Below are 22,514 nucleotides of genomic sequence, written 5' to 3'. Positions count from 1 at the left end.
ATTCCTGTTAAATAATGTTGTCATTTTTTTTTCTGAACCACTTTTCATATGAGAATAGTGAAAGTTTCCCCTCTTGATAAACAGTAAATCCATTGTACTTCCAAGGGTTGGTTTGTGAGTATGAAGTTGAAAGGATGCTGTCCATGAAGGCAACCTGGCTGAAAAAGGCACGTTCTGTGCTAATCTTACTATTTGGAGGGGGGCTGATGGTGCACCACCTCCCCGCTCCACAGGGAGCCCCACATCTCAACACCCACCACCCAGCCCTGCAGTTTACACGTCTCAACACCCACCACCCAGCCCTCCAGTTTCCACGTCTCAACACCCACCACCCAGCCCTGCAGTTTCCAGGTCTCAACACCCACCACCCAGCCCACCAGTTTCCAGGCTACGCTGTTATTTTAGTTCCAGTCTCTCCTGGAAGCCCTTAGGGTTCATGGAACAGACACGACACTGCCTTTGCTTTGTTTTGCTTTTCTCTTTTCTTTTTCTTTTTTTTTTTTTGAGATGGAGTCTTGCTCTGTCACCAGACTGGAGTGCAGTGGTGCGATCTCGACTCACTGCAACCTCCGCCTCCCGGGTTCAAGCAATTCTCCTGCCTCAGCCTTCCGAGTAGCTGGGACAACAGGCGCACACCACCACACCCAGCTAATTTTTGTATTTTTAGTAGAGATGGGGTTTCGCCATGTTGGCCAGGAGGGTCTCAATCTCTTGACCTTGGCCTCCCAAAGTACTGGGATTACAGGTGTGAGCCACCGCGCCCAGCCGACACTGCCTTTTCTAGGTCAACTCGTATCTTGGAGTGATCTGACCGCTTTGGGGTTCTTCTCTCTGCCCTGGGCTCCTCAGCCTAGAGAGTCAACTTCCTGCTTCAGCTTCAGCCAGATCTGGAGCTGACCATTCTAGGGCTGATTTCCTTGCCCTTTGCAGTTTTCTGTGTGCGTTACAGTCTCCACCAAAATATGCCCAGGTATGTTGTATGCATAATGCAAGGTAACATCCAGAGAAGCAAATTGTGTTCACCCAACTCTAGGAGAAACTGCCCTTTTTTCTTTTGGACAAGACCACACTGCCAACCTGATTTGCTGGATTTGAACACTCTTAATTCTCCCACCTTCACCAGAGCAAAAATCAAAGGGCAGTGAATGTGGGGTCAAGACTTTGTCTGGGCTGGGTGTGGTAGCTCACACCTGTAATCCCAGCGCTTTGGGAGGCTGTGAGGTGGGAGGATCACTTGAGGCCAGTAGTTTGAGACCAGCTTGAGCAATATAGCAAGACCCTGACTCTACAAAAAATAATTTAAAAATCAGCCGAGCATGGTGGTGTGTGCCTGTTGTCCCAGCTACTCTGGAGTGTGAGGTGGAAGATTGCTTGAGCCCAGGAGTTCGAGACTGCAGTGAGCTGTCATTGTGCTGCTGCCCTCCAGTCTGGCCAACAGAGCAAGACTCTGTAAAAGACTTCTCTGCATTCATCTTCCCTTTTCCCCTTCCAATGGGAGGTGAGGCCAAATCCCTGACTAACCGTCCAGATTCTTAATACCTAGCCAAGACATCAGTCCTGACTTTATTTTAGGCTGTGGAAATGAAGGCCTCTTTATGGAAAAGTAATTTTAAGACAGATGGAAACTTCAGAATCCCAAAGACTTGAGAGTTCTGGTGAAACAGTTCAAGGAAATCCCAGCTGAGAGACAGCCCAGCTCTCAGACTTTGCAGGCTTTCTGCCATGTTACTTAACTTGACAGCAGCCCTTGTGATTACCTAAAATGACCAACCCAATTTGCTTTTGTCCATGCCTTAAATAACATAATTAACAGAGAGTTCGAAGATCAGGAAAGAGGCCTTTTTGTGTGTGTTTCAGAGTTCATTATAACCCAGTGGAAGTGGAGGTGAGCCTACCTAGAGGTTCACATTTCAGCCTCTCTCCGAAGACAAGGCAGCAATGAGAATGGAACACTGTGCCCATTCGCTCTGCTTGAATGAAGGATGCTGTTTTTACATTTTAGTCGGCAGCACAATTAAGCAACCGCAATTGGGGCCCAGGGATTCAGCACCTCCAGTGAGTCAGGTAGCCCGACAGGAAATAGCCGTAACAGTCTGTGCCCACTGTCACCTTCCTATCCTTGATAAGGAAGCTGCCCTGGTGCGCTGCTTCTCCTGCCTCCAGAGTGTTGGTACAGTGGGTGGCCTATCCAAATCCTCAGTCACCCAGTGCTGGCTTCTTAGGGAATGTGTCATTGCTGCTGTTGCAGCAGGCATACATCTGATGGTAACCGTTCTCCGTTTGGAGAAGGGTTTTGGTTCTGTAAGTGGAGGGAAGCGAAACCTGTAAACACTTGTGATGAAGCGGTCCAGGAAGAACACTCTCAAGGCTGCCAGTGGGATTGTTAGTTTCAGCATGAAACTAACTTTGACTTTGACATAGCAAAGTTGGGAACCCAGTTTTAAATTTTGAGACAGTAAAGTGGTTAGGCTGATGTTGTCACACTGTCCGGGGCCACATTTGTGGTAACTGAGTGACTTAGGACAAGTCACTTTGTATCTCTTCTGTCCCAATTTCATCCTCGGTAAAAATGGCGGTGCTAATTGTCTGCCCCAAGGGTGGGTGTGAGGATTACATGAGGTAATGCATTGTAAAGCATCTAGCACCAAGTGTTAACTGCTATTAAATAATAGGTATTAGGATGTATGCAGCTTGACAGCTGTGTAGTAATTAACCACACTGGCTGTTTTGTGAGGGCATCGTCTATGCTACAGAAAGGAATAATCATTAGACTAAATATTCCTAGAAATCCCAAACGACAGGCTCTTCAGACTCAAGTGGAAATGAGACCTCATCAGAGTATTCTCCTGATCCAGTAGAGTGTGGTCTGTGGAGTCAAAGCCTAGGTTTTTGTCCATCCACTCCTAGTTGGATGTTACCTAACTTCTTTGAGCATGGTTTTTTCGCTGGTGATACGAACTCAGTATGTATTTTGCTGCGTTATTGTGGAGCTTGGATAAAACAGTAATGCATATAAAGCAGTGGCGTAGTGCCTGGCCCATCACAGCAACTCAAGAAAAGAGAGCTGCCACTATCGCCGTCATCAAAGCACCCACTTCTTCCCTCCAAAATAATGGGGGTGGGGCGATGGGAGTTGGTGTCACTCTCCCATTGGGTAATTTTTCTTCACCTTCTCAATGAAAGTTGAGACAAGGTACCCAAACTACTAAGAACTGCAAAGAAAAAGGACAGTTCATAAACTCAGGAGCACTGAAACCCAGGCAGAGTCTGTGCTTTCCACCTTCCGAATCTAACAGCCTCCAGCTGTCCCAGCATCCACTGACTTTCCCGTTGTCCCCTCACTCTCACTGTGGCAGTGTCTAAAGCAGCCTGCGTGTTTCCACTGTCTGAGCCACACTCCCTTCATGGAAGCACTGGTTCTTTGCTTCTGCAGAAACTCTTAAAAGTGTCCCTTTGGTCCAGTGATTTTTTGATACTCTACGTTGATGTCTTTACTGTCTCATGTTTTCTTGTTACCTTCAGGTATAAAGTCCATAATTGTAGGGATTCTTTTCTGTTTCCTATGGAAAAATAATATAATATGCTTTCTGTTTTCTTGGGTACTTGATAAATATTTTTGGGTATTTTAAGTTTTAAAGTTTTTTTTTTTTTAGAACAGTGTATGAAAATTAAGATTTTTAAGTGAAAAGAAAACAGCCCGCAGCTCCACTGCCCTGACATAACTTTATTTGCATATTCCCTTTTCTTAGTTTATATGAATATATACAACTTCATACTACGATTTTTTAAATTAAGGTGTAATTTTCATACAGTGGAATGCTAATTATTCCATCAGTTTGACAGACATATACTCCTAAAACCTACATCCTTATCAAGCATAGACTATTTCTGTCAATCCAGTACATTCCCTCATGCCATTTCACAGTGGAACACCCCTCCCCCTAGAAGCAAACACTGATTTAACCTTTATTATCAAAGGTTTTGTCTGAACTAGATTCTCATTTAAATGGAAAGATATAGTATGCTGTTTTTTGTCTCTGGCTTGTTTCATAATACTTTTGAGATTTGCGTATGTTAAACGTCTGCTCCGATCTTTTTTTTTTTTTTAAAGACAGGGTCTTGCTCTGTTGCCAGGCTGGAGTGCACTGGCACTATCTCGGCTCACTGCGACCTCTGCCTCCCGGGTTCAAGCAGTTCTCCTGCCTCAGCCTCCCGAAAAGCTGGGATTATAGGTGCATACCACCATGCTGGGCTAATTTTTGTATGTTTAGTAGAGACAGGGATTCACCATATTGGTCAGGCTGGTCTCTAACACTTGACTCAAGTGATCCGCCCGTCTCGGCCTCCCAAAGTGCTGGGATTACAGATGTGAGCCATGGCACCTGGTCAAATGTCTGCTGTGATCTTTTACACTGGATGGGTCAAGCACTTTTCCACATTGCCTCATAGTCTTCATTATGATCACCTTTAATGGGCTGGGGGAAAGTCTATCAAGTGGCTGTCCCGTATGTTCACTTACCCCTTAAATAGTGTCATAGTATATAGCAAGGGTTTCATGGCCAGCTGTTTTCTTATCCATTCCCATGGTTTCCGCTACTACCTATACAACAATGACACAGATTTATTTTTCTAGTTCTCTCCTTCCCAAGCTGCAGATGCTTCCCAGTGAGGGGCTGCCCCCAGGTGAGCCAGTCCAGTATAATCAGACCTTCCTGATGGTCCAGCCCCTTCCTTCCTGAGCGCCATGCAGCGTCTCCTCATTCACCCCTGTTCCTCAGCTTTGGCAGGGGCGATATGATTCACTTACCACCCAAGCTAACAACTGAAATCATACTCCTGTTCCCCCATCCTCCACGTGCATGCCAGTCTGTGTCCTAAATGCCGCTTGGATCCATCCCTGCTCAGCATTCTGGCTGCTGCTGTTTTAAGTCCCACAATTTCTCACCTGGAAGATACTGCAACAGCTACCCAACGGGTCACCTTGCCTCCAGGCCTGCCCCCCCAACTCCACTTGCGGCCAGGATCTGTACTTAGAGTCAAGCCGACATGTGTCTCTACTGGACATTTTGTTTTTTTTGTTTTTTAGAAGGAGTTTTCTACCCTGTCACCCATGCTGGAGTGCAGTGGCATGATCTTGGGTCACTGCAACCTCCACCTCCTGGATTCATGTGACTGTCCTGCCTCAGCCTCCCGAGTAGCTGGGAATACAGGTGCGCACCACCACGGCTGGCTAATTTTTGTATTTTAGTAGAGACGAGGTTTCACCATGTTGGCCAGGCTGGTCTCGAACTCCTGACCTCAGGTGATCCACCTACCTCGGCCTCGCAAAGTGTTGGGATTACAGGCTTGAGCCACCACGCCTGGCCTCTACTGGACATTTTTAACAAACACAAAAGACTCCATTTTGGCCTTGGGGGAAAAAATCCAGACATACTAAGCACACCATTTATGATTTGACTGATTGGAATCTTCCAGTCCAAATTCACGTCTAGGCACTCTTTCCCCTTTATTCAGACCTCCTTTCCCCTCCCAGGCCCCGGCCATGGGTTCATTTGCACCTCTTGTCCACATCTTTTGCACGGTATCCTCTCTGCCTGGAGTACACTCTCCTCTTTCCACTCCCCTCCCGTCGTGGACCCCTCATGCTCCTTCTCTTTTACTCAGTTTTTAGGTCTTAGCTAAAATATCTTCAGTTGAATTTCACCCAAATCTTTCAAGTAAGTTAACTGTGCCTTCTAGTGTGCTTTTCAAGGCACCTTGTACACATTTAAGATTTTGTTCTTACAGTGATTTGTTTATAGACCTCTTCTTGCCATCTAGAATTAGGAACTCTTCAAGGGCAATGCCAATAGCTCCTTAATGTTTGTAGTTCTCCCACCTTGTGCTTGGCACTTACCAGGTGCTTAGACTTCAATCAATGAATGATTTTATTACCAACAATGGTAGCTAGGGAAAGGTAGTTTTCTCCTTAAAATATGCTAATACTCAGTGTTTTTTATGCACAAATGTTTTTCTATAAACTGTTTAACATTTCTATGACAAACACATATGGACACAAAGAGGGGAACAACAGACACTGGGGCCTGCCTGAGGGTGGAGGGCGGGAGGAGGGAGAGGAGCAGAAAAAATAACTATCAGGTACTGGGCTTAGTACCTGGGTGATGAAATATTCTGTACAACAAGCCCCTGTGATTCAAGTTGACCCAAATAACAAACCTGCACATGTGCCCCTGAACCCAAAATAAAAGTTTAAAGCAGAGTCAGAATAATTAAAAAATGAAATCCACATCTTGAAAAGATAATTGTCCTTTAGGAATGCATAGTCATAAAGGAGAGCTGTAACTCTCTTGGATACATTTTATATTATGTCCGACAATCCCAGTTAATCAGATCATTTTGAAAGTGTCAGCCTTTGAAATAGATTACAGTTAAATTTAAAACGGTCTACATCTGCAGCAGACATTTTGCCTCTAGGATAAGATTCTTTCCAGAGTCATGTTGAATAACAACTGGTGCAGTAGAGGGCCATGATTATGATCTTTAGAGTTCTTTTTGCTTTTTATTAATGTTAATCCTTGGAATCAGACTTTTCATCTATATCAGGGGTGTCCAATCTTTTGGCTTCCCCAGGCCACATTGGAAGAAGAATTGTCTAGTGCCACACATAAAATGCACTAACACTAGCAAATGGCTGATGACGAAAAGAAAAAAATTCACACATCTCATAATGTTCTAAGAAAGTTTACAAATTTGTGTTGGGCCGCATTCAAAGCTGTCCTGGGCCACATGCAGGCTGTGAGTTGGACAAGCTTGATCTAAATTAATGAAGAAAAGATTATTTTGTATTTCAAAATTATTTTTGAGCCATCACAATTAACAGCTAACTCTTATCTTTTTATACATTAGTCCTGATTATTTCTATTTTGTGAAACAAGATTTTAATCCTTAATTCACTAAAAATGCCTGCCCTTCCTATAATAGTGTAAAAAGAACAGTTGATTTTTGTGCATGAAAATTATGAGCTAGGTATAACAACATCGTGTGTTTGGTGCCTACTCATCCCTAACAAACAATGTTCAGCTCTCAGTCTACTTCTCTGCATTGTATTTATAAAAAATAAATTGTGGCTCAGAGGTTAAGTAACTTCCCAAGGGAAGCTGGAAAGCAAAGAGCTTGCATAAGAACCCAAGATGGCTAGACCACCAATCTTCTGGTGGTCACCACAGGGAAAGTTTGATGAAGTGATTTAAAAGATTGGAAAACTATTTGAAATAAACACTAGTTTGCATTGATAGCTACTTTTGGAATATTTTTCTTCTAATCAAGAGTTTAAGAAATATTGTTAAAATGTATCTTACTGAGGAAAGTAACTTGCAAAAAACAGTACATTGCCAAAAGCAGTGTACACATTGCCTAATCAACACTTAACCCAGTGTCTATGAACTTCACACTGCTTCACACCATATGGAATGTGTTGATTCATTCACTGTTCCGTTTTTATCTACAATTTTGGTTTAACAAGGCTATGTATTTAAAATAATTTTTAAACTCTTTACAGGTAAGTCACTTTTGAGTTGTAAAATTCCAGAAGTGATTTTTCTTGAAGTAGGCTTTAATGAAAAATCTATTAATATACTGAAAACCAACCGTACACCAAAACAGGGCTGTTTATCTCCCTGACTTGTTTGAAGACTGAGTTGATAGCCTCCTCAGACTTAGCTCATTCTCTTCCTATCCACATCTGCCCTCAATTTGGACTTTGGTTGGCTGTATTTATAAGTAAAAGGCCATGTTCTTTCACCTGCAGATAGGCAGTTTTACCAGTGGTACCTGTGTTTGAAACCCACTGACTGTTCCTCCTTGTCCTGTTCCTTGTCCTAACTCCAGTCTCTCAACTTGGGATTTTCCTAATTTAATACCTTATTATGTAGAATAGTGGTTCCCAAACTTTATTGTGTACGAAAATAGACCTGGTTGAAATGCAGATCCTCAGTTCTCATGCCCATTGCTTCTGACTTGGTTGGCTGGGGATGAAGTCCAGGAATCTGCACTTTGTTTTTTTTAAACCCCAATGTCTCCTATATCCATCATCCTACTAACCCCTCTTTGGGCTTTAAGGAATAGTAATAGGTGCTTCCCAATTACAGAAGGAGAGGCAGCACTTCTAAAAAGATGTTGTGTTGATGGGGAAGGTGATCCCTCTTCCTGACCTCTGGCCCTAGTGTCCTCAGGTTAACAGGAGACCAGTTTTTCTTCCTTATTAGCAATATCTGAGTACAGCTTTGGCTACCTGCAAAGAAAAATAAAGCAAAACCTTTCCCTTAATGGAAATTGAGGAGGAATCTGCACTTTTAATGATCATCCAGGTGGTTCTCATGTAGGTGCCCCAGGACTACCCTTTGACACTGCTCTGTCTAGAATGTTGTTTCTTTTATGTAAAAAAATACATACATATCTCAAGCATAGTAAGAATAATATGAAGTAACTCCAAGTGAATTGAGTCCATTCTTATAAACAAGCTTTCAAATTTTACACATGCCAAGGACTTTTAGCAGCCTTTTTGACCCTTGTGCTCTAAAAATGATCCGTCAGTGAGAAGAGGCAGAATGAATAGTCCCTGACTTAAAATCATCCTTTTTTTTTTTTTACATTGAAACTCTTGATTGAAACAGGATTCCTTTAAAGTCAGCCTCACTTTTTCTCAGGCCTGAATCTTAGAACATATTGTCAGATATTCAGCTGTGCTCTCGCCTCCAACCCACTTTTATTCCTAAATGTTTTCATTTGTACATGGAGTGTTTGCTGTTGTGATTTAAAAAAAAACAAACAACAACAAAAAAAAACATCTGTTCTGCAGCATGCTGGCCAGTGAATGAGCTGAAAAACAGCAAATGGCCTTTGCAGGCTTCTCTTCAGGGGTGGGAGGAGGAACACTGGCAGGGAGAGGCTAGAAGCTTAGGGGAGGCCCAGCTGGTACCTAGGCGCCAAGATGGAGATGCAAGACAGGCTGGCTGGGTGGAATTCTCTTCCCACCTGTGAGTCACACTTTGTCAGCACTACCCAGTATAGCGGGGGAAAGGTCATTTTTTTACCTGCCTTATCTTGGAATCTTTTCAGCAGTGCTTCCCCAAGAGAATTAAGCCCTACTACCCCGAGGCATCCATGGTACGTGTGAATTAACTTTGTCTTCTCCATCTCAGGCTGGGAAAAATAGCCAGTCAGATCCCGTTGGGTGTTCTGTGGTTAGGCTCTCAAAGAGGCTGGAGTTCTAGGGCCGGGCATAGTGGCTCAAGCCAGTAATTCCAGCACTTTGGGAGGCTGAGGTGGGCAGATCGCTTGATGCCCGGAGTTTGAGACCAGCCTTGCCAACATGGTGAAACCCCATATCTACTCAAAACACAACAACAACAACAAAGAGGCTGGAGTTGTAGATCCAGCTCTGTTATTTCCATTCTTCTTTGGTAAAATGAGATGTCTGATAATACCTATTTTATTCGTTCAGAGCATTGTTACATTAAATGAAACAAATGTGAGAGCACCTTGTAAAGTATGAACTGAGTTTTAAAGGTGAAGTGGCATTTATGGGAGGATGAATTTGATTGTGCAGGCCTTTTGTAAAAAGCAAGTTCCTAATAATTCATGATTTATGGAAGACTTTGAAATGAGCTCTTATTGATTTGTTGATTTAATGCCCAGAAGTGATCAGAAAGGCATTTGGAGATAATTTGGAAATGTAGAAAAAGAACCTGGTCTACCACTTGTCTGCAAAATTTCTTGGTCATTTGACAAAGTATCTTTAGAGAGGCAAACCCTGGCACTGTGTGAGTAGGGGATTATTCCACAGGCTGGGAAGACTTTCTACAAAGCATAAGAGTAACTCTGTTTCACTTTACTATCACCAGTCTATACTGGTGGCAGAACATGTGGTATTTGTTCCTACCTTCCATATCAGGACACGGAGGCCCAGGAAACTGGACATGCCTATTTGTGGGATAGTCTAGGTCCCACCTTTTTTTTCTTCTTTAGGCCACTGCCTGTCCACAAAGCATCAATTTGATGTTTAAAAACGACTTCTTGGTTACTTGTTCAGTGATATTACTACCTCCAGTTTCAAACCAGATCAGACCTTGGCTTAAGGGAGTCACCTACATAGTCGCTTGCCATGGACGTGTGTCGGGACCGGATTTCCTCGGATTTCCCTTAGAATGTTATGACATCATCACACTCCTACGGTAGAAGGTAGTGTCCCCTCCTGGTTCTGGGGGTGGGGCACAAGAGAAGTGAAAGTTCTGTTTACCCTGAGAAGTGTAATGGGTATGTACTGTTGAAGAAAGAAGTGAAGGAGCCCAGAACTGAGAGGAGGAGGCCGGTTTCCCACGCGGCCAAGAGAGAGTGAGGGGCCCACTTCAGGCAGAGCTGGAGGCAGGCTGCTCTTCTCCGTCCTAGATGGTGCAGAGAGGGGGATTTTGGGGTGGGGTGGGGTGGGGGAGAGTCGCCACCCACAGCAGGCTGGCCAGAGCGTCTGGGAAAGGAGTATGTGTGCAGTTTGGGAATGGAATCATCTCTTTTTCCTGTTCGTCTCTTCTTTCTATGGTATTCTCTTATGTGGTGCTATGAAAATTTGCCTGGCACTTTTCTTTTTTATATTTTAGTTCAGATTTACATAAAATCTCCTCCAAATTAGGAAAATTCTATTGCGTATAATGTCAAGAAAATAGCAGCGGAAGGGAAAGACTTGAAGTGAGTGTACACTCCAACATAATACCTATGTCTGTGTGTTCATATGCATCAAATTTGAATACGAGGCCAGCAATGCTGCTTTTTAACTGTTATATTTCTGTCACGGAACCCTAAGCCTGTCTTCCAGGAGTCTTCAAACACACTGGAATCAGTGGACTCTTGCAAGCCGTAACAATTATACGATTTATCTGCAAAGTTACTGTGGTCAGGCACTGGGGTGAGTGCTTCACCTGTGCTATTTCATCTTCTAGAGAAGGGACTAATAATATCTCCACTTTAAAAATGAAGAAATGTAGGCTTAGGCCAGGTGCAGTGGCTCATGCCTGTAATCCCAGTACTTTGGGAGGCCAAGGCAGGCAGATCATTTGAGGTCAGGAGTTCGAGACCAGCCTGGCCAACATAGTGAAACCCTGTCTCCACTAAAAATACAAAAATTAGCCGGGTATGGTGGTGCATGCCTGTAATCCCAGCTACTCAGGGGGCTGAGGCAGGAGAATCGCTTAAACCTGGGAGGTGGAGGTTGCAGTGAGCTGAGATTGTGCCACTACACTCCAGCCTGGGTGACGGAGGAAGACTCTGTCTCAAAAAACAAAAAACAAACAAACAAAAAAACAAAAAGTAGGCTTAGAAAGTTTAAGTAATTTGCTCAAGTGATGTAGCAGCTGAGTGGTGTGACTGAGATTTGAACCCAAGTAATTTTGGCTCTATTCTACTAGGACAGTTATTTATGTTCTTGAGCATTAAAATATTTTTGGTCGTCTCATAATGAAGCATGCTACTCAGATATAAGAACTAGGAAAGCACTGTATCATTTCAAAAGAATATTAACAATGTCGGGCCATGGCTGTGTAATGCTTTTCTCTGTAAACAGTGCATTTATCAATCAACAAAGGGAAATGAGTCTCTGTGAGATGGAAATAATAAAAGTCTGACCTTCCCCTCTGAGAAAAAGCCATGAGGACTAATTAAGTAATGGCTCCACTCCAGTTCTGCAGGGCTAAGTAATGAAGGACCTGGGAGGACTCCAGCTCTGTTTTCCAGAGATTATGTTTGACTGTGGCACTGGGCATTTTCCACATATCATCTTGATAATTACTTGAAAAGCAAAACTTAAAGCATTTCACTGATTATGATTTTTTTTTTTTTTTCTTGCTGAGATATCCATGATTTAAACTGTCAGGGAGGGTCACTGGCCTAGAATTCTTCTTGGGTGATTCATTGCAGAGTGAAAATACTGACTTCTAATCTCAATATGGCCTTAGACTTTAGAGATGTTTTTGTACATGAGTCTGCCTTCCTTTCCTTCTTCTCCTTCCTCCCCTTCCCTCCCTTCCTCCTTTCTTCTCTTTTCTTTTTTTTTTCTCTTTTTCCTTAAATCCTGAGAACTTTATTTCCTCTTTTAAGCTAGATTGCTGGAGATAGCTTTCATGGTTTACAAACATGTATACAAAAGTTGCCCAGCAGTTCTTCTACAGACGGTGGTCTGTTGGTGTTCCTAATCATATATGTGCTTTTTTAAAAAATCGACTAATGGAATGATTAAAACAACAGAGGCCAGGCACAGTGGCTCACACCTGTAATTCCAGCACTTTGGGAGGCTGAGGTGGGCGGATCATGAGGTCAGAAGTTCGAGACCAGTCTGACCCACATAGTGAAACCCCATCTCTACTAAAAAACAAAAAATTAGCCAAGTGTGGTGGTGTGCACCTGTAGTCCCAGCTACTCGGGAGGCTGTGGCAAGAGAATCGTATGAACCCGGGAGGTGGAGGTTGCAGTGAGCCGAGATCGTGCCACTGCATTCTAGCCCGGGTGACAGTGCGAGACTCCATCTCAAAAAAAAAAAAAAAAAAAAAAAAGGGACAGAAAGACTACTTTGACTTTGTATTTGTCCAATACCTTCTTTCAAACATTCACATGTCCATGCTTGCTTCTTGCAAATTCGAAACAATTTTATGTTTGGTTTTGGCTTTGTTGGGTGACTGATTAATTGAAAGTGAGTGGAATTCTGGAGAATAAGCAAGAAGAGACTAGACTGAGGAGAGGAGTGAGAGCACACACAGGTGGCACCATAAATCTCTCCTAAGCTGTAGTCAGTGCACAGGAAAGTCCATGGCCTAAAATCGGGGTTATGCACGCCCCCCACCGCCACACACACGTTTATGTCACAGCTGCCGAGGAGCGCTTTTAGAACCTTTAATACAGCGTTTACATGTGCATCCTTTAAAAAATACTTCATGAGTCTTTATGCCAAATAAATGTTTCCTTCACAGCCCAGGCCAGTTCGTTCAAACGAAAGCCATTAGTGTGAGCGATTATTGCAGCCCAGCTGTTCCTCAGCAGCACACCGGGCCAGTAAACAGAGCAAAGGTCTGTGCACAGCTGCAGGCTGATGTCACTGTCTGGGGCTGGGCCTGCTGCTTTGGACTATTGCAATAACAGCAGTGAACCTCCTGTTCCCCCATCTGACCCATTTTCTCCCTTTCTCTTTCCTGTTTCTTCCCATGTGTCCTCCCTTCACCTCACTTAGGGTGGCCAACAAAACTTCAGAGCTGCCTTTTTTTTTGGTGAATAGAGGGAAACAGCCCTGTCCCATGGCTAATGGGAAAGGACTTCTGTGTATCCTATTTGGTTTTAAAGGCTGATGTGCCACAATTACATATTCAAACTGACAGTATTTTTATCATAAACAGATGTATTAAAATCAGCCAGGGTAGTCTGCTATTAACGTCAGCTTGGAAGCTCTTCTAGCCCAGGGCTTGAAGGCAGTCTCTTGTTTATTGCTGAGTCCCTGAGTTCACTTAGATGTTTCTGTCCCAGATATGAGCTTCCAAATGGGTTCAGATCTTGTTCCTGCTTTTTTATTTTTTAACTTTGGAAATACCTGAAATTTTAAGAGAAGCAAGTGAAAAGACTGCGTGAAACTAGAATTTCTCTGACTAGAAGCTATTTGATGCCTTCACCAACAGCTTGCAAGTATGTTTCTGTTGTAGGTTTTCATAGAAAGTTCTAATATGAGATTCGCACGAGGAGCCTTCAGAGTCGGAAAGTTACTTGGCAGAAGCTAATGCTGTGTTTACTCGTTTGACTAACATTGGACTTCTTGAGTCATTTTTTCTTCTGTGGTTACTAGTGTAATAGAAGGAAAAGTGAATGTGAAGACAATGTTCTCCAGCATTCAAGACCATCACTATCTTTCACTAAATTCTTTTAAAGGAAAAAAGAAACTTTTAATATTCAGTCCCAAAGGCTTGAGTTCCGTGCGATGGCCCCTGTAATCTGGCCTACGTCTGTCTTTTTGGGTTCTATCTTTTCTGCTTTGTGAATTTCTTAATCACCAAGGCTCACCGTTCTGTCTCCCATCATTGCTCATGCTGGGATAGGATTTTCACCCTTGATGCCTCAATTTTATTTCTGTCATATGGCTTAATTTGAAAATCTACTGACCAAATCATAACCACAGTGATGTACTCATTAGGATGGCTGTTACATATATTTGAAAAAATCAAATAGGTTCTGGTGAGCATGTGGAGAAATTGGAACCCTTGTGTGTAGTACTGCTGATGGGAATGTAGAATGGTTCAACCACTATGGAAAAGAGTACCATAGTCCTTCAAATAATTAATAATAGAATTGCCATAAGAGTCAGCAATTCCTTCTGGGTATATACACCAAAGAATTGAAAGCAGAGACTCGGGCATGTATTTGTCCCCCGGTGTTCATAGCAGCGTTATTCACAGTAGCCAAAGGTGGAGGCAACCCAAGTGTCCGTGGATGGTAAGTGGATACACAAATGTCATCTGTACGTGCAATGGAATATTATCATTATTATTATTTGACACGGAGTCTTGCTCTGTCGCCCAGGCTGGAGTGCAGTGGCGTTATCTTGGCTCACTGCAACCTCCACCGCTTGGGTTCAAGCGATTCTCCTGCCTCAGCCTCCCGAGTAGCTGGGACTACAGACGTGCGCCATCATGCCCCGCTAATTTTTGTATTTTTACTAGAGATGGGGTTTCACCATGTTGGCCAGGCTGGTCTCGAACTCCTGAACTCAAGCTATCTGCTTGCCTTGGCCTCCCAAAATGCTGGGATTACGGGCGTGAGCCACTGCACCCGGCCAACAATGGAATAATATTGAGCCTTCAAAAGGAAGGAAACTGTGACACATCCCACAGCTTGGATGAGCCTTGAGGACATACGCTAAATGAAATAAACAGTCACAACAGGACAAGTACTATTTGAGTCCAGGTATATGAGGTACTGAATGGTCAGATTCATAGAGAAAGAAAGTAAAATGGTCGCTGCCAGGGCCTTGGGGAAGGGGAGGGGATGGGTTGTTACTGTTTAATTGGTATGGAGTTTCAGGTTGGGGGGAAACGTTCTAGAGAATGGATGATGGCAAAGCTTACACAACGATGTAAGTGTATTTAATGCCACTGAATCATACACCTAAAAATAATTAAAATGGTTAATTTGGTATCTACTTCATCACAGTTCTTTTTGTTTTTGTTTTTGAGATGAAGTCTTTCCCTGTCGCCAGGCTGGAGTGCGGTGGTGCGATCTTGGCGTACTGTAACCTCTGCCTCCCGGGTTCAAGCGATTCTCCTGCCTCACTCAGCCTGCTGAGTAGCTGGGACTACAGGCACACACCACCACGCCCAGCTAATTTTGTATTTTTAGTAGAGATGGGGTTTCACCATGTTGGCCAGGATGGTCTGGATTTTTTGACCTCATGATCTGCACGCTTCGGCCTTCCAAAGTGCTGGGATTACAGGCGTGAGCCACCATGCCCAGCCCTCATCACAGTTTTTATTTATTTATTTTTTAATTGCTTTTAAAATCTCACCAAACCTTTGGTCCACCCTGACTGGACGTAAACTATCCTGAGTGCCACTCCCTGGGCCCCAAGGTCTGGCCTGGTCCCGCCACTTCTCCTCTGTCTGTTGTCTCTTCCAGTAGAGGCCCCGTCATGCGCCTTGCCAGCCCCAGCACAAGAAACAGCTTGGTAGAAAAGAAGGGGCACGGGCTTTGGGTGCAGACAGAATCAGAATTCAGACTGCTCACCGAAACCCGTCCTCTCGCGCTTGCCAGCTCTGTGCCCCTGGGCAGATGATTTAGCCTCTCTGTGGCGGTTTCCTTATTTATATGTTTAGGAAGGTCCTCTGTGAGGGTTAAACAAGATAAAGAGCCCCATTCTGTGCCAGGCAACGAGAAATAGTTTTTGTTTTGGGGATTTTTTTTTAATGTTAAATCTTTGCCCTTCAATAAACATTTGTAGATTGATTTAATTTTTAAGGGTTCTCTTTGGCAGACACTATTCCTGCCATTATTTCAATGTGGCCTCCTTTTCCTCTGAAAGAATACTGACTGGGGGCAAGTGACTTGGGTATTTCTACCACCACATGGCAGGTTCCTGAGATAACAAGTCGACACCATTGTAGGAAATTTTCCTAAGAACCTGCCATTTTCACGTTCCTTAGGTCAAATAATTATTGATCTAAATTGTCCTTTTCTGTGCCCTAAAATAATCTTCTTCCTTCAACTCCTGATATGTTATTCCTTTCCAAAGAGAGGTAAGGGTTAATTTAACAGATTTGCCAGCAACCCTGTCGTATTAATCCACGGGTACTCTGGGGATGTGGACAGCATGTGTATCCCTGACAGTTACAGTAGTACCCTGTCTGCCTGTATTTACACATCGGTGACGGAAGACTGGGAATGTCCAAAGTCAGGCTTCCTAAGGAATTCAGGATTTTCTAGGATTTATTGTAGTGTGTGTACATATATCTTTGGTTGTGTTCTGCCATGTATTACATTGTTAGTCATTCTATTTTTGGTAGTTGTAGGGAAGAGCTAAGATGTTCTGATTTTCAATTATGTGTATCAGATTACTTTGCCCTTTTAAAATATATTAACTGGGAGGCCGAGGCAGACGGATCACGAGGTCAGGAGTTAGAGAACAGCCTGACCAACATGGTAAAACCATGTGTCTACTAAAATACAAAAATTAGCTGGTCGTGGTGGCATGTGCTGTAATCCCAGCTACTGAGGAGGCTGAGGCAGGAGAATCACTTGAACCTGGGAGTTGGAGGTTGCAGTGAGCCAAGATTGTGTCATTGCACTTCATCCTGGGCAATACAGCAAGACTCTCTGTGTGTGTGTGTGTGTGTGTGTGTGTGTGTGTGTGTGTGTGTGTGTGTGTGTGTGTGTCTATATATATAGTGTATATATGTGTATATATGTATTATATATGTATATGTATATGCATGTATATATGCATACATATGTGTACATATTTGTATATACAGGTACACATGTATACATATATGCATGCATACATATGTGTGCATATATACGTGCACATATGTACCTATGTATACATATATAAATTTTTTTAACCTTTCATTTTATATTGCTTTTTTTTTTTTTTTTTTGAGATAGGGTCTTGCTCTGTTGCCCGACAGTTGCAGCCTCAATCTCCTGAGCTCAAGTGATCCTCCCACCTCAGCCTCCTCAGTAGCAGGGACTACAGGCCCACACCATCATGCCTGGATAATTTTTTTTTTTTTTTTAAATTTTAAGAGATGGGGTTTCCCTATGTTGTCCAGGCTGGTCATGAACTCCTAGGCGCAAGTGATTCTCCTGCATCAGCTTCTTAAAATACTTGAATTATAGCACAAACCACCGTGCCTGGCCTATGTGGGTGCTTTTAAGATGTGTTTTTTTTCCCTGAGATATTTGTGCTCTGGTGATTTGCGTTTAATAGAGGCTAATATTTTATTTTTATTAGTTTTGAAATAACAAATTATAATCAACTCAAATTAACTATAAGTTTAAGGTCCACTTGTTTCTTTTTTTTTTTTTTTTTTTGAGACAGAATCTCACTCTGTCGCCCAGGCTGGAGTGCAGTGGCGCAATCTCGGCTCACTGGAAGCTCCGCCTCCTGGGTTCACGCCATTCTCCTGCCTCAACTTCCCGAGTAGCTGGGACTACAGGCGCCCACCACCACACCCGGCTAATTTTTTGTATTTTTAGTAGCGACAGGGTTTCACCGTGGTCTCGATCTCCTGACCTCATGATCCACCCGCCTCGGCCTCCCGAAGTGCTGGGATTACAGGCATGAGCCACTGCGCCCGGCCGGTCCACTTGTTTCTTATCCCTCGTCTTTCCTGCTCTTGTGTGAGCTTCTGCCACACCGGCTGGCTGGGAGAGGGAGGAGTCGCTTGTCCTAAGAAACGTCTCGGCCTGGCCAAGGCTCTTTTCTTGACCACTGCATGGACTGGTCACCACATGAGAGGGGATCTTCTCTTAGAAAACTGGGTCTTCTGAAGTACTTCTCTTACTGCTTGGGAGTCAGTTTTTTGAATGTGTGTGTGGGGGGGTTTTTTTTGTTTGTTTGTTTGTTTTTGAGATGGAGTCTCAGTCTGTCACCCCGGCTATAGTGCAGTGGCGTGATCTTGGCTCACTACAGCCTCTGCCTCCCGGGTTCAAGCAATTCTCCTGCTTCACCTTCCCGAGTAGCTGGGATTACAGGCACCTGCTACCATGCCCGGCTAATTTTTGTATTTTTAAGAGAGACAGGGTTTCACCATGTTGACCAGGCCGGTCTTGAACTCCGGACCTCAGGTGATTCCCCCACCTCGGCCTCCCAAAGTGCTGGGATTACAGGTGTGAGCCACTGCGCCCTGCCCTCGTGTTCCTTTTTACAGTTCACTTCCATACTGTTATATTTGAAGACATGGTCCTTAGAGACCCAAGACATCGTGGGTTTATGCTTCAGGTGTCATCACAGCTGTGTGTGACTGTAATGAATATAGGACATTTCACAAATAAAATGACCTCTTCCCTCATCTTTCTCCTCTGTTTTCAGTCACTGCTTCAACCACCTGTGAGAAATTAGAAAAAGCCAGGAATGAGTTACAAACAGCGTATGAAGCATTCGTCCAGCAGCACCAGGCTGAAAAAACAGAACGAGAGAATCGGCTTAAAGAGTTTTACACCAGGGAGTATGAAAAGCTTCGGGACACTTACATTGAAGAAGCAGAGAAGTACAAAATGCAATTGCAAGAGCAGGTCTGTGCTTTTGCAGCCAGAGCTTGTCTGAGGCCTCTGCTGCTTACTTGAATCCTGCTTGCTCTTCACATCTTGATGAGCTTCTCTTTTTTAGTCTAATAGGTATAAAAAGCATGTTGTTGTTGTTTATTTAAGACAGAGTCCCACTCTGTCTCCCAGGCTGGAGGCTGGAGTACAGTGGCTTGATCTTGGCTCACTGCAGCCTCTGCCTCCCGGGTTCAGGTGATTCTCCTTCCTCAACCTCCTGAGTAGCTGGGACTATAGGCACCCATCACCATGCCCAGCTAATTTTTGTATTTTTAGTAGAGACGGGGTTTCACCATGTTGGCCAGGCTGGTCTCGAACTCCCAGCCTCAGGTGATCCGCCTGCCTTGGAAACAATATCTTTTTAATTGAATAGTTTTCTTATGACCAAAGGAATGTATTATGTTAAGTGAAAGAAGGGAAGAAAAGAAGGAGGAAAAGATAAAATTGAAAAAACAACCCTTTCTTTCTACCCAGAAATAATGCCTTGTAAACATCCTGGTGGTGAGTTGCCAAACTATTGTTTTGCATTTCTTTCTTTTTTTTTTTTTTTTTAGTGGCATTTGTTTAAATACCCCATTTTTTTTTCACTGAATAAAATATCAAACCTTTTTAATTTTGTAGCTCCCTTTTTAACTCAGTTTTTCATTTAGTAAACATCTACAGAGTGCCTACTCCAGGCCAGGCCCATGCTAGGGCCTGAGTGGTCAAGTGACAGGGCAGAGCATGTGGCCCTGTCACTGTGAAACACATCCTCGTTCCTGGTCATTCCTTGTGACTGATGCATCCATTTCCATCTGTCACCCTGGAGAGCCTCTGTGTCTATGTTCCTGAGGGTAGGGAAGGAGACAGAGGAGAGTTGAGCAGTGAATCCCAGTCGCGTTGCTCTTTATGCATTCTTCATGTGTGTGCATGTGGGGACAGAGTCTTGCAACATTGCCCAGGCTGGACTTGAACTGCTGGGCTCCAAGTGATCCTCCACCTCTGCCTCCCAGAGTGCTGAGGTTACAAGTGTGAACCACTGCCCTGACCTTTGTATGTGTTGGGGAGCCTTTAAACTAGAGCCCACGCTTACCTGTGAAGCTGTGATGTCTCCTAATGTGGTTGCTTTGCTTATTCAACTTAAGACATTTGGTTTTACTGTTAAACCACGGTTTTGTTTGTTGCTTACAGTTTGACAACTTAAATGCTGCCCATGAAACCTCTAAGTTGGAAATTGAAGCTAGCCACTCAGAGAAAGTTGAATTGCTAAAGAAGGCCTATGAAGCCTCCCTTTCAGGCAAGGATGCTTTTTTTCCTCTTTAAACAGAATAAAATCTGAAGGAACCGCATGATATGTTTTAAGATGGAAATGATTCATAACTTTCTGCTTCAGCGAATGCCCTGTGGCCTTCAGGCTGGGGTGTTCTTGGTTCCTTTTTGTGTTGTTTATTGTTAACAGATGCCTTTTCCCACTAAGGATGCAAATAGTAGTTACAAATGCCAGCCTTTGTTAAATAGGATGGGCTTTGGAAGATTGTAAAGGCCATTTTGGGGGTGGTGGTTGCCAGCTTAGGTCCCTGGGAAGTGGCAAGTACAAGTTTCTATCTTGTAATCCACAGTAAAGCATCCACCCCAAGTGCTCCTGCACAGCAGTGTTGCTGTGAAATGTCGATGCCACTTATTGAATAGAAAAATAGTCTTTTCTATTTTTCATCTGTCATCAGTGGGAGGGTGTAAGCCATTGCTTTCAGAACAGAATCGGCAGTGTCGCTCACAGTCTTTCTACTAAACCAGTTGCATCTTACAGAGCAGCGTGGATGAGTGCTAAGAACCGGCTGTGTGACCTTTAGCAAGGACTTTCTCACCACAAAAATAGAGTTGCCCAAAGTCAGGCAGAGGTGATAATGTGTAGAAGTGACTGGCTCCAGGCAGACTTGCAGTGAACATTGTTTTTCTTCCTTCCTGCTAGAAATGAGTATAATTTTAGACTTACGTTTAGGTTATGAAGAGCAAATTGAAAAGAGCACAGGGTTTCCAGACCAGGAGTCTGGAGTGGCATTTATGAGAGCCTGCCCTGAAATGGCACTCAGTGTTGTCCTAAGGTCGCATGGCCTCTGTGGGCCATGGTGGGCTTCAGTGGGCCTCAGGGCTCTCAGTCATAAAATGGGAATGTCTACCCTAACCACCTCTCAAGGCCATTTTGAGAACAGATGGCCAATTTACATAAAAGCATACTATAGATGTAAAGTAACGTCATATGGCTTCATCATCAACCCCTACATCTATATGCTTTAACTGTTTTAGAGTACATTGATCTCATAGAATGTTATTGCCTCAAAAATATCCGTTTATTTTCCCAGAAATTAAGAAAGGCCATGAAATAGAAAAGAAATCGCTGGAAGATTTACTTTCTGAGAAACAGGAATCGCTAGAGGTGGGTGAATGTCAATATCCCAGTATCCCCCACAAAAAAAAAATATCATTTTTGATTTTGTTTGGTTTTAATGTTTCTGTGTACGTATGCTGAGTTTCTGGGGTCTTCTTGTTAACTTATGTTCCACATTTCTTTGTGTTTTAGAAGCAAATCAATGATCTGAAGAGTGAAAATGATGCTTTAAATGAAAAATTGAAATCAGAAGAACAAAAAAGAAAAGCAAGAGAAAAAGCAAATTTGGTAAGTTGTGTGTGCTCCTTTATCAGTATGGAATTTTTCTTCTCAGTTGCCTTTTAGAGTCATTCAGGTACTCAGCAGCCAGAGAAATAACACAGGTTGGGAATCCTTGTCATGTCTGGCAATGTGCTTTGTAAGGTGTGTTTTGCTTTGCTTACTGGCGTCTTGTTTTACCATCCTAAAATCTGACATCCAGATGAAGTCCAGGATGTTTCTGGTGGTCTAAGCTATAAAGAAGGAAACTACCAATTAGGATTAGAGTTTTACGTGAAGACTTTATTTAAAAAAAAAAAATCACTGTATTGAGATAAAACTTACAAACTACAAAGTTCACTCTTTCTTTCTTTCTTTTTTTTTTGAGATGGAGTCTCACTCTGTCACTCAGGCTGGAGTGTAGTGGCGTGATCTCGGCTCACTGCAACCTCCACCTCCTGGGTTCAAGCGAGTCTCCTGCCTCACCCTCCCGAGTAGCTGGGATTACAGGCACGCATCACCATGGCCAGCTAATTTTTGTATTTTTAGTAGAGATGGGATTTTACCATGTTGCCCAGGAAAAGTTCACTCTTTTAACATGTAAAATTCAGTGGCTTTTAGTATATTCATAAAGTTGTCCATTGGTCACCAGTACCTCTTTCTAGAACATTTTTATCACCCCCAAAAGGAACCCTGGACCCATTAGCAGTCACTCCCTGTTTCCCCCAAATTCTCCAGCACCAGGCTATCCCCAGTCTACTTTCTATCTCTATGGATTTACTTATTCTGAGGAATGAATAGAAAAGGTTGATTGTACAACGTGGTCCTTTTAAGACTGGCGTCTTTTACTTAGTATAAAGTTTCCAAGGTTCATCCATGGTTTAGCCTATGTTAGTATTTCATTTCTTTTTATGGATGAATAATATTTCGTCGTATGGATAAATGTGAATTCTGAAAAGTACAAATCTCTTGGAAGCTGAAATTTCTTGTGGCACATTTGTCCTTTCTCCCCAGCCTTCCCCCAACCTTTGTCTTTTTGAAAAAAATTTGTTTC

The 22,514-nt window shown here is 43.2% G+C and overlaps 1 protein-coding gene across 11 annotated transcripts in view; it reads left to right on the top strand.

Annotated features, from left to right (window-relative positions):
• Positions 1–22,514, top strand: part of MTUS1 (microtubule associated scaffold protein 1) — a 161,371-nt gene that overhangs the window by 130,532 nt on the left and 8,325 nt on the right. For all 11 annotated transcript variants that reach the window (XM_055348840.2, XM_055348836.2, XM_055348833.2 and 8 more), the window contains 4 exons: positions 18,608–18,810; positions 20,008–20,113; positions 21,177–21,250; positions 21,395–21,490. In XM_055348840.2, coding sequence (XP_055204815.2) covers positions 18,608–18,810; positions 20,008–20,113; positions 21,177–21,250; positions 21,395–21,490 — 479 coding nt within the window. The remainder of the gene's footprint in view (positions 1–18,607; positions 18,811–20,007; positions 20,114–21,176; positions 21,251–21,394; positions 21,491–22,514) is intronic.

This window comes from Gorilla gorilla, chromosome 7 (assembly GCF_029281585.2).
Source record: "Gorilla gorilla gorilla isolate KB3781 chromosome 7, NHGRI_mGorGor1-v2.1_pri, whole genome shotgun sequence".
In the NCBI taxonomy this organism is placed as follows: domain Eukaryota; kingdom Metazoa; phylum Chordata; class Mammalia; order Primates; family Hominidae; genus Gorilla; species Gorilla gorilla.
This window is presented reverse-complemented; position numbering and strand designations above follow the sequence as displayed.